This window comes from Rhipicephalus sanguineus, chromosome 1, assembly GCF_013339695.2.
Source record: "Rhipicephalus sanguineus isolate Rsan-2018 chromosome 1, BIME_Rsan_1.4, whole genome shotgun sequence".
NCBI classification, from domain to species: domain Eukaryota; kingdom Metazoa; phylum Arthropoda; class Arachnida; order Ixodida; family Ixodidae; genus Rhipicephalus; species Rhipicephalus sanguineus.
In genome coordinates, this window is record NC_051176.1 from 144,627,884 (window position 1) to 144,640,828 (window position 12,945).

The 12,945-nt window shown below is 45.5% G+C and overlaps 1 protein-coding gene across 2 annotated transcripts in view; it reads right to left on the bottom strand.

The window, feature by feature from the left end:
- Positions 1-1,168: 1,168 nt before the first annotated feature.
- Positions 1,169-12,945, bottom strand: part of LOC119399533 (nose resistant to fluoxetine protein 6-like) — a 90,376-nt gene continuing 78,599 nt past the window's right edge. For both annotated transcript variants that reach the window (XM_037666352.2, XM_037666345.2), the window contains exon 14: positions 1,169-6,803. In XM_037666352.2, coding sequence (XP_037522280.1) covers positions 6,540-6,803 — 264 coding nt within the window. In that variant the 3' untranslated portion in view covers positions 1,169-6,539. The remainder of the gene's footprint in view (positions 6,804-12,945) is intronic.

The following is a 12,945-nucleotide window of genomic DNA, read 5'->3' on the forward strand; positions in this document are numbered from 1 at the left end:
TGCAGCATTTCACCTAATGCTCTGGCTATTTCTATATTGTAGCAATGCTCAAGGGATTTCGTTATCTTTTTTATCTGTTAGTGCTATAAAGCTAACTGCTCAAGCAATGCATACCTAGCAGCGCATGTCTCTGATGTGCGCCTAGTATTTGTTATCAGTGTTATCCATTCGTTAACTAACAAATGATTTTAACCATGCATTCTGAGCGAAGCTTTGAGCAGGGGCACGATGATATTTTTGCTGTTGTACTTGTGCTCCTAATTGAGGTAACATATCAAGAAGTGCCGCTTTTAACCAGATGATTTCTACCTGCCTCTTATTTAAGCTAAAATGGCAAACCACCCTATGCTGATGTCATTTGTATGACCTTCAGTAAACTTGAATAATTTGGTTTGGTGTGTGTCAAAATATTTTGTTTGGAACTCTTGATTACTGTTCTTTAGTGGTGCTTCCTATAAATCAACTCAGTAGACCTGGTTGGTGGTGCATGAATGTGATGCCAGTGTGTGAAGTGTTAGATCTGTAAGGAAGAATAAATAAACGAACTCTTCCTGCATGATCTCTATGGGCCCCCTGTTATCTGTACACTACACACTGTTTACTCGTTGGTTGCTTAATGTTATTTTATAGCACTGTCAGGGTGAAATGCACATAATTTGCATGTAAGCCTGCACTGCAACTCTTTTAAAAGGTTTTAAACATGCTAAGGAATGCACTTGCTGCACTGACAAAGACAAGTCCTCCTTTTGAAACGTTGGCTCTGGTGGCATTCCTTTTTCAGCAATTCTCGATCAAGGATTGCACAAAACAATGCAAACATTCATGATGAGTTAAGTGCCCTCCCATCTTTGTGAAATGGTGACACTGTGTGCACGCAATGTCGGAGCCCCGAGTTCGAAGCAGCAGCCAGCCAGTATAGTATCCTATGAGTTTGTCAATCAAATCGGTTCCAAGATTCTTTTCTGAATAGGCACGACACATGGGCAGGACACATTCATGGAATCTAAGCATGTCTGCCAGGTTTGCACGGTTGTCTGTCAGTAATAAGAATTATCGTCAGTGTGTCATAAGTTTTACAAAGTCGAGCAGAAACCCTAATTAACCAAGTCATTAGACAGAAGGTATGAATCAATGTTTATTTGAAAAACAAAAACAAAAAAAGAGAAAGAATTACATCATGTGACTAGTGAAGTATGATAGAACATAAGCATGACAGGTGAAGAGCAATGACTCGATGAGGCGAGTGGAAAATGAAAACATGTACACCCATTCATGCACTGGTCACTCGAACTATGTACAGAAATGGCTGGCTGTTACAGATAGCTAAAGGCAAAGTGGCTTGAATGAATACTTTCATTGAATATTAATTCACCTTGACACTGGATGCAAAACTAAAGCTCATATTTGGTCCTGATACACAATAGGGAGAAGTCACTTGACACCAATGCATGCCATTTTGTTGCGCGATTTTCAACTTCCACTCTGCTCTGGAGATAAACAGACAGAGCAAAAATGCAGCTTCTTACTGTGTTGGCTATACCACAAAACGGAAGCCTTGGATGATGTCAATGCATACCCCCGATACTTAAAAAAAATCAACGAAGGCACAAACGTGCATTGATTTACCGTGTATATAGTTGAAGCTGATACTGAACAAGCATTTAAATATACTCACTGCAAATATGAAAAATATTTCTTTATGCTAAAGTGCTGCACATATTCGGCAACTGTTTTTTAACGCAGGTCAAATGCGCCAATAATCCAAGGTACGGCACAGTAAATAAGACATCACATAAAAGGTGATTCAAGTATACACGCATTGTTATGCCAGTTATCAAGTGTATACTTTATTCTGATACTTTATTAAGCAGCTTTTTCAATATTATTGTTTTCATCTTCAAGTGTGGTATTCTCCTGTTAAAGTCAAATGCCGCTGTAACCTTTAAACTTACAATACAAACGTAGTCCCACATATTAAATGCAGCTCGCTTAATGCTGAGGAAAAGAAACTTCAACGGAACCTCAAGTGAGATGCTGTTTAATTACTGTTCACTGGAGTTTTGAGGCAACAGGAAAATACACACGATACATCCATAATAGTGACCCCTGTGAGTACCCCTATGACTGCTTATGTGCGCACCACAATGTATATAGAGCATTTTGACTGCAGCCGTGCAATTAACACTTGTGGAATAGCTATCCGCAATGAGAGGCCACTGTGCGGCAGGTTATGTTATCACCTCAAGAAGTACGTCCAGCGTACGTTGAGTGTCACGTGTTGTCATACTGTGACATGTATTTGAAGCAGCAACAGCGTCTCAAAGTTCACTGAATAAACTTGGGAGAAAATTACTTGTTTTCAGTGGGGAAGATGTGTGTGCACTCTTTGTGTTGTGTAGGCCTCTTTTTGTCAGTGTTTGTTTTTTGTTTTACCGGGTGACACCATACCTAACTCACAAATATACCAAGCAATAATATTGGCCAACTTCAATAGTTCTAAAGGGCCAGTAAACAGGCTCCGACTTTTGTTTTACACCTCTCAAACAAGCTTGCTCATTTTTACAGAAGGTAGTGGCGACATTTTGTTAATATCACAGTGCTCCACACCGCACAGACGCTTCATTTCGAAAAACAATTCCCACGCCCCTTTCAAGCGCCTCTCTCCTCTTTGCCCACTAAGTGATGCAACGTTGCCCATGGGCAGCATTACGTAGCACTGAGCTCGTCGATTGGTGGCACTGCGAAACGGTGCCTTGGCACTGCGGTGATGCGGTTTTGGTCATGCAGTTATTGGGTGTGTCGTGTATTTGTTTCGTCAGTGCCTCGCACTACTGCACTTCCTCACAGCTCTGCCTGCGAGTAACTGACATGCGGATAAAGCCTTGTTTGGTCATTGGCTGTGCTCTGATGACATAAAGTGGTGGCGTCGTGTTACGTTGGCGAAGTGGACGAAGTCCCGCGGTAGAGAAAATTCAGGAGGCCTAGAGAGAAAACGAAAAGGTTGTTCTGTCCTCTGTAACTTCCTTATTACAGCACTTATTCACAAAATTCTTGCGGCAGCATGTTCACATCGTACAAATACGCAGTTATCCCGTCATCACAAATTTTGGACCTTGGGATTGTTTACTGGCCCACTAACAAAAAGAATATGCAGCTTATTACTTGCTTTGAAAAGAGTGTGCCACAATACTTGACACCACATTCTTTTTCTCCTTTTATCTTCAGCTGCGTAAAGTGCAGCTAATAAAAACAGCATAAGCTGAAAAGAAAACTAGACTATGGAAAGAAAAACTTTTAGTTGGAAAAACAAAATGCCTCAAAAAACTAGGTCGACCCCGCATTCACAAAAGGTTCTTACGCCAGAACTGTTTGTAAGAAAGAATGTGAGGCAATCCTGATACTGAACATGATGTTAGAAAAGGCAATTGGAAAAGAGCAGAGAGCATGCACTTACAAATGACAGACTGGAAATTTGGTGCCTCTTATTTTTTTCTTTTTAATAGCATGGCTAGAAAACTCGCTAACTTGTAATATTTCAGCATTCCTTTACTGTCCAGAGAGCGTGAGTGAGAAATGTATGGAAAAATTGCAATATTAAGCACAGTTTAGGTTCAGAACAAAATGTATTCCCTCACCTCTGACTGAAAACAGCGGCCACTCTTCAGTGAATGAGCACCATGACAGTTTACTGAAGCACCACGGCAAAAATGGCCAACAGCAGACCTTGCAACAATGGGCTTTTTACATTCGGTCTTTGTTCGGTTTTTGAGAACTTAGTCTTTGCTCACATACATATTCTGCAGGCATATTATATATACATGAGAAAACAAAGAAAACAAGAAATGCTGACCAGTAATGAAATGGTTCAAAAAGTTCAAAACATTTCGGCTTTCTTACGGAAGCCTTGTTCACATAGAAGTGGCACGTGTGTGAATATTTGTGGATACAGTTCTAAATGTCTGACATTGATTGAGCTGCAATGAAAAAACAAAACAGTAAGTAAGTCTAAGCTTAGCGCTGGCTGATTTTGGTGCAGAATGATGCTAGCACGCAATCCCTTTTTTTTTCTCATGCTAACAGTAGTGCAGTTCAGATTTTGCTAATATGAACGGCTTTAAATATAGGGTAAACGCCTTTGCCTTTGTTTTTTCTTTAAAGCGAGAAAGACGACAGCTACATTTCGCCTTTCAAAACCTGACTCATCGCTATGCTGTCATTGAAGGTTTACAAAAAGTGCTTCATTTCTGTGTTCATTTCATGAGTGCATTAATTTGACATGGCTTAAAGAGCTGGTGCCAACCCCATGGTTAATGTGTCCTTACAGTTCGTCGCATTCCACGGATGGTCGGTAACTTGTAGAGTTCTCTGTCAACCATTTCACACAGCACCTACTAATCTGTGTTTGGCATTTATCGTGCGCTCGCTGAGAATTGCAGCGTCAAATCCTGCATGTAGACCTCCTGTCATGTTTGAGTGGGAGTTGCAGTTCTCACAGACATCTTCCATCTGCCATTTGAATGTGTCTACTCACGTCTGCTTGAAGGGACGCTAAAGGCAAATAATTTAAGTCATAGTAAAAGCTAAATGTATGACAACGGCTAAAACGGCAATATTATCAACAGCAGTGCCCTACTTACCGAGAAATTAAGCTAAATGTATCACGCGACGTGCGCCACGAGTGGGACATTTTGGAAACGATCCCGATGATGTAAGAGTGTCCGACTACAATAATCACTAGTAATCAAACTAGCTGCAATAAAAAAAGAACCTTCCGTGCATCAAGAGACGTAATAAAATGCTACTTGTTCGTTTCTGTTTGATTCATGGAAAAAAGAACGTCTTTGGCGTTGTCATGGGGAACGGCGCGCGTGGTTCAAAGGTTCCGTTAGAGTGTACTAGAACAGGGGAGTGCCCGGAACGAGCTTCGAAAAGTGAAGCCCAAACAGGGTCAATCCGCTTGCAGCGCTGCGATCGGTAGTCTGCAATGTGTCGTCGTTTAAGAGATGCGCGCGGCTCCGCCGAAATGGTGCAGGGGTAGAATGCCCGCTTCCCACTCAAAAGGCCCGGGTTCGAATCGCGGCTGCAGATGGCGGGTTTTTATTCTTAGCGTCACCTTTTGTAGCTGTATTGGTTTTCCTTCGTTTCTTAAAACTGGCTTAAGTTGCTACGTGTTGGTTGAAAAAGTAACGCAAAATGTGAAGTAAAATAGACGAAATTTGAGAGCGAGCGCAGTTATTTGCAGCGCCACCGCCCGGGATTTAACAAAAACGTAAAGTATGGCCTCCGAGATTTTCGCGAAGACGAGACTCGAAAGAAAATTTTACATTTTACGTTACTTTTTGTAGCAATACGTAGCAACAGAAACTAGTTTTAAGAAGAAAGTAAAAAAACCAACATAGCTATAAACGGTGACACTAAGAATAAAAACCCGCCATCTACAGTTGCGATTCGAACCCGGGCGTTTTGAGTGGGAAGCGGGCATTCTACCCCTGCACCACTTTGCCGGAGCCGCGCGCCACTCTTGAACGACGACACATTGCAGACTACCGATCGCAGCGCTGCAGGTGGATTGACCCTGTTTGGCCTTCACTTTCTGTACATTGGTGCTGCGGCCGTTCCGAGCACTCCCCTGTTCTAGTACACTCTAGTTCCGTTTTCGCCGAACTGTGCTTCGCCCGGCGCCCGGCTTCGCTCACGCGGTCGCGTCTCTGTGGTAGTTTCGGTATCGCGTACTGCCGCGTGTGTTTTGCTTTGCGCGCTCGTGAGAGTCGCTCTGACAGAAAGTTCGACAAAATGCCGCATGCTCGTGATGTTGCCGGTTGCCCGAATGGTGCACGCCGCCGTGCAGTAAAGGCGGGCAACGTTGGGCACGGCAACAGTGACGTGAGAAAGACCGCTTTCAGGCGGGTGATTTGTAGTGCGTCAACGCGATGCGGACTACTAAAACGCGATTTATTATTTCAAAATAAGCACTTCCTTGGCACAAAAGTAGCACTACGAGGTTTCTGGACCGCTATTTCAACAATCAACTTCGACTTAATATTTGCCTTTAGTGTCCCTTTAAAGTGTCGGAAGTTCATGGGAAGATGGAGGCTTGAAGTGAGGAAAAAATCATTGCAGTGTCATTCCCTCTTCGAAGATATTTTCGTTACTCTTGTAGATCAGACGCTTCAAATGATCGTATGGTGTTAAATGCGAGTTCGGTGATGCGCACTTAGCCTTCTGTGCTGCCTTACGAATGAAGGCAGTTTAAATCCCAAAATCATACAGTGGAACTGTGAGACACCATAGCGAAGGACCCTGATCTGATTTCGGCCATCTGTAGTTCTTTAAAATGCACAGTGAAGTGTCATTACGCGCTTGTTTTTACATTCCGCCCCTGTCGAAATGTGGTCACCATGGCCGAGAATTGATGCCGCGCCCTCGTGCTGAGCTTCCACGGCAGAGATGGTGGAATCTGCCCGCACAGATGTTTAGGAGGGCTGTCAGACTCGCGCATGGAGCGAACGCTCAACAATGAACAAATGTGAATATAGGGTCTAAAGGTGGGTGGACTTCGGTCCTTGGCTGTGTAACCCTTCAGCTCCGTTGGACTCTTTAGCCGGCTTCTCTGTGATCCCGATGTGGGCAACTTGATTGCCAGTGGCATGTCGCTGAGTCGACGGATCTTCAGCCAGCAGCAATTTTCCTGCAACTGCTGATGTTGCCATGGTCAGGAACTGCGTGGTGGGCGCCTCAAAGAGCAGGTGGAACACGTAGGCACCGCTGTACGACAGCACCGTCACCACGATGAACTCGCACATCTGCATGTTGAGAGTGTAATGACAATAAAATGATTGTGTTCCTTCTTTCCGAAATGGATGCATGCGCGTCATGTTGCTTGTACATAACCTTATGACGACATTGGCTGCAATGTGAACATTTGTGCGCTAATGAACTTAACTATACGCGAATGTTTTGAGTGAGCCGCTTTAAAGCGCGCACTGCAGATACATGTGCTATATAGACCTTTTCAACGGAGAAAAGGATCACCTTTTTTCTAGACTATTGCAGGGAGTACAAAAGCTTACGTCACAGCCTCGGCAGTGCATTTTTAGGATGGTCACGTATATTAACATCAGCCCAGAGAGGACTATGGTGGCGCCCAGGGAGCCTTTGTTGACAAGGTGCATAGACCCAGTGCTAGAAAAAGCAGATGAAACATGCATCTTTGTTACCGCAGCTCTTTGTCGATCTAAAGTAGCGGTCGGCAACCTGCGGCCCCCGGCACGACGTCAGGCCCGCAATTCTGCTTGCTTGTTGCTACAGCAGTGTATCGTTATAGGTCGGTGTAAACTGGGGGTATGCACTTGACGTCATCCGCGAGGAGCGCTAGCGACACTAGCGGGCCCAGCCACGGTGGTCTAGTGGTTATGGCACTCGAGTGCTGACCCGAAGGTCGCGGGATCGAATCCCGGCCGCGGCGGCTACATTTTCGATGGAGGCTAAAATGTCTGAGGCCCGTGTACTTAGATTTAGGTGCTTCTAACATCACTATGACAAGGAATATAGAGACTCCAAGGTTAAAACTTGTGTCCTGAAGTATTACAAATGAAATTAAGGCGTTTTCAATTCACTAAATGCATTGTGGCATGTCTTGCAAGTTATGTCCGCCACTAGGTAATCTAGGTGATTTGACAGAATTGCGTTGCCACACAGACAACGGTTTCGGGAATGCTGAGATGTTGGCATACTTGGATCATACGTACAGATTTCTCCTCAGCAGTCGTCATGGGTTAGTAGACGTATACCCTGATTTGCGTGAACTACTAATCCGATCAACCATCGCGTCAAAAACGTTGATGTTCATTTCACGTGGCAGCACTGCTGATAGCAATCGCTTGCCAAACGCCAGAAATTCAAGATGGGCGTTCTGCAGTGTTTCGATGGCGCACTCAAAGATTGGACCCACGTAATAATTAAAGCTCCTTCGCCTCAATGTAGCAACGACTGGTCTCGCACGTCATGTCCACATACAGGTTGATGCTGCTCAGGGGTAATGAACTGCAAGGAAAATTAATTTACGAGCTGAATATCTAAACTGCGTGACGAGCGTGACCGCACCGTTGCAACAATGCTGCACGAAGACACGCTCTGACAGCAGTAAGAAGTTTCCGCGATTAACCTCAACTTTTTGTAGTGGAATGAAGCACCGAGATTATTGCAAGAAAAACTTCAAACTATACAACATGATGAGTGAACGAGTACACTAGATAACTAAAACGACAGCTGCGGCGGTATTTTGGGGCGAGCGCTTTAGAGATATATTGCGAGACTCGATACTGCATGCGTTTTTGTAACTGTGTGCGGGGCTTGGCAGACCGGCAAAAATGCTGTCCGCATATCGCGGATGCGTACAATTCAAATAACGCTTGCGGAGGCGAAACCATCACGTCTCCTAAAGGAATCGCCCGTGAACAACGCAACATAATAAAGTCAAAACCACGACATGATTGATTGTGAGGCACGCTGCGGATTAATTTTGACCACCTCCAATTCTTTGACGTGCCCCTGTATCTAAGCACAGGGATATTCTTGCGTATAACCACCGTCGGAATGCGGCTGCTGTGGTCGGCAATCAAACCCATCCTCGAGGTTAGCAGCGCGACACAACACAAATCTGATCCGACCTTTCGAAATGTGCATACACAACGGAGCGCGGGCGTGCACCATAGGCGATTGTACGGAAAAATAATGTATAGCTTTTTGTCATTTTACTCGGAACATTATCGATGCTGTTTTCGTCATTTGTCTGAAGCTTGAGACAAGCAAAAACCGAACAAAACAGTGAAACAGCGTACGACGCGAGCGCACGTTGTGTGGGCGCGCCACAGCAGGCATCGAAGAGTCCGTGCCGTGACGTCATCTGCGCCTACCGCCAGGCGGCGCCACCCCAACTTCTCGGGGCTAGAAGTACTCCCGAAATACTCAAATTTATTCTTAGAGTATGTATATATATATATATATATATATATATATATATATATATATATATATATATATATATATATATAGCTCACCGTTGCTCTGCTGCTTTTATATATATATGTACGTATGTATATATATAAAAGCCACGAAGAAAAATAATTCAGAATTTTTTTTTTCCGATGCGCGGATTCGAACGCGCGATCCTTCCCTCCGCAACGCGCGGCGTTACGACTCGACCACGGAAAGTACGTCTTTCAGCAGAGCAACGGTGAGCTATTTATATACACCATTTACCGCTGGCGGTACACAGAGCTCGGAAGCGCTTCAGCGTATTCTCTTGATCACCAGCGAGATGGCGTGAAGGGCGCGCTTTAAATTTAGCGTTAAAGGTCATCGCCCCGCTCGTTGATTGCGATGCGCGCGCGCCTGCTACCTCTACCAGCTGTACTTTGGCCTACAGGGCGTGGTCGCCCGTGCGCGTGATGGGGGCGGTTTGTACCAACGTTAATTACTAGACTAAACGTTGGTTTGTACGTCTTGTGCTTGCACCGCAAAGTTGAAGTTCCAGAGCGCACGAAGGTCACTTCGCTCGCGGCAGCAGGCACGTTTGCGAAATGAGCGCGCTCTTCGAACACAAAGTAACAACTGTTTCAATTCGTTTCGTGCGTCCTGTTCGAGCAGCGCGCTTTACACTCTAAGAAAAAAGAGAGTCAAAAGAGGGTCATGGCACCGTGACTCTCTTCGGGTGTCCATCTGACCCCTTTTGGAAGGTACAGGCAGAGAAAAAGAGTTCGCATTTGGGAAGGAGTCACTGGACCCTCCTGAAGCGCGTTTCGATTGGCTTCGGTATACGGAAGAGCCGCCGTATACGCCATACATATCGCACGCTCGCCCTTTGGCGCCGTTGTGGCGCCTTGCTCGGCGACGCAGACGGGGTTGGCGCCGGGGTGGCGCGCCGCTCTCCTCTCTCTGTCGTCTCAGTCATCTCAGTCTCCTGGTCTATTGGACAGGCGCTGCGCCGTGCTCCCGACCGGGCTGCAGAAATTAGGCGCCTTTTCCTCTTCAAACCACTACCACCACCTATTGGAATGCGTTGCGTGGTTGCGTCAGTTGCGTTGATTGCGCGTCTTCGGTGGTGTTGACGCCGGCTCCGTGCACGAAGTGACGCTTGGAGGGCGGAATATTCATGGAGCTGCGGACACCGACAACGGGCGCCAGTTAACGGTGAGTGTACTGCTTTCGTAGGTACTAATTATACAGCTTTAGCTGGGCGTCTGCAGCAGCTCTGCGGAATCTGCCAGCCATTTCCAACAGTAGCCTGTATCCGCGGGGCTGTTGCGGATGCCCAACTAAAGCTGTCAGTTAAGGAGTTGCCACCGTTATGCGCGTTGCTGTACAAGCTCCCATAAAGTGAGCGATGCAAACAATAATCGAGGGTCATTTCTTGCTGATCGCACGTCGTGTCTGCACTACTGAAGGTGCAAGATGTCGTTTTGAGATGCACTTTAGTCTACTTCATAATAACATTTCCATCGACCTTGAATGTGCAGCGTGCTTCCACGCCTGGGAACGTGAAAAAAAAAAAAAAAGCCTGTGTACAGAACGCTCAGACGCACTATATGTAATGGTTTTTGTTGGCCTAAAGACGGTAGTTTGAGGTGCAGATATAGTACGATGGCTTCCAGAATGTACGCGGTAGTCATTCAAGTTGGACACGCCTCGCCGGTAAAGTGAAAAAGCTCTAGACTTTCGACGGCGCGCGTTGTTGCGGCCGCCGGCGTGCACTCTTTTCTCTCGTTTCTGTTTGCTGTTTTCGTGGTTTGCATACACTGCGATGACGTTGGGCGCTATAACAATCGAGTGAGTGTACGTGATTGTGGGAGTTATATGCGCTAATTCTAGCATATGACATGTCTGATCTCGACGTAGACGGCGTACGCACGCGATGGGTGTCGTTCGGGCCCTAGTACTCGCATCTGTTTATCTGAGTATTTAAGGATGGGTTACGTTTGTAAAACATGCGGTCAATAACCGCTCACGGCATACCCCTGGCTGCCGGAGGATGTGCTTTGTTGTTTTGTTGTTAGCCTTTATTATGTCTGTGTGAACCACTTATTGTGTAGGTTTTGCAAACCTTTACTGCAATTTCATTTTCTCATCATAATATCACGTTCTGCTTTTCAGATACCGTTTTTCATGGTGCTCACGCTGGACAGGAGCGACAACCTAGCAAGCCACAAGTCTGATGCCTCAAGCTGTCACCACTTTTTGATTAATTCTTAATCACAAGGAATAAATATGGAAACATGATGGCGATTTCTGCTGTTCATTTAGCACCATATGACACTGTGCACATCACAGTCACACATTTTAGTTGGCTATACTCATAGAAGCATGTAAATGAGGAATACCCAAACTTCTTAATTGGAAATCACAGACCATCTTTTCGCGCTTTCTATATAACTTTGCTGGAAAATATGTGTTGTTTTGACGAGTTTTATTAAAATAATGCTAAAGCTGAACTATTCTTTTTTTACAGTCGCTGGGCAGAACGGCAAGTATTATTGGACTTGCTTAAAATGAATACTCCACTATTTTCAACAGTAGTCGCGCAAAAGTAGAGCAAGGATCAAATGAGTAGCTTAAAATACTTGTGGAGTCGCTTGACGCTTCGGTGTGGGTCCCTTGACCCCCCTAGGAGCGTTACCGGCAAGAGTCGTCTGACTCCCTATAAGTGGTAACGTGATCCTCCCGATGAAAGTCTTTCCACTCTTCCTAGAGGGTCAGGGGACTCTCCTAGAGCGAGCCGACCCTGACCCACCAAGAGAGTCACCGTGACTATTTAAAGAGAGTCGTATACGTGGCAAGTCAGAACTCTCCGAAAAGAGTCACGCATACTCTTTTTTTTTCTTAGAGTGTAAGTGTCGAGCTGTGACAGTTGTTAGTTCGCGCTCGTCTTGTGTGTGTTCTTTTCATGCGTCCTTATGCTTGAGCATCGCGCTGGAACTTTCGAGCTGCTTGCCGTTCTTGGCGTTACATTCCAGTTTGTTGCTATCGCATTCACTGCTTCGCCGTTGCTGCGAAACTGTGACATTTTTACGCCGTTCTTCGCCGTTCACTAAAAAAACGGAAACTTGTGAAGAGATACTATCCCATTACCCTCGCCACGTGCACAGCGAAACGCAGAAAAAACTGCTTTGGAATACGGGGTTTTTTTTTTTTCCTTCCTTTCCTGACGACGAATGCATCCGCCAGAGCCGCTACCGCACGTGCGAAAGTGAATGTCGTCTGCTAAATGGACCTCAATAGCCTGTTTCGCGCTCGCTCCGCTAGGTGGCGTATTGGCTCAAATTATTCGCGAATACTAGGGAACGGCAAAGGCAACGGCAACGGCGGCTGCGAGAAGACCCCCGAAGCGATGGAAGCCCTACGCGAATGACGACGTGCCCGTAGGTCTACAGGAGGTGCAAACGCTCACTTTCAGCGCGAGTTTGTCTCTGGAGTTTGGATACCCGTGTAGTGTCTGTGACTGTCTGTCGTTTTACCTCGAACTTCCCTGCGCTGAAACGCAACCTAGCATCACCTAGCTAAAGCCTAGCAACAACCTAGAAACAACCTAGCATCACCTAGCTAAAGCCTAGCAACAACCTTGAAACAACCTAGCATCAGCTAGCTAAAGCCTGGCAACAACCTAGAAGCAACCTAGAAACAACCTAGAAGCCTAGCAGCAACCTAGAAACAACCTAGAAGTAGCAAGATTAGACTTCAGAATTGCCCAACGGCGCTGTATCAAGGCTTGCGCGACTTAGTGCAAGCTTCGCCATCTTTTTCGAGTATTTTTTTATTTGAACTGCCGCCAGGATAATGGGGCCAAAAACACAATACAAAGCGCATACCGCGGGATGGCTGAGAAAGCTTATCGCATTGATAAGTGAACTTTAACATTGTGTGCTGTATTTTGTCTTAGTTTTTAGTTTA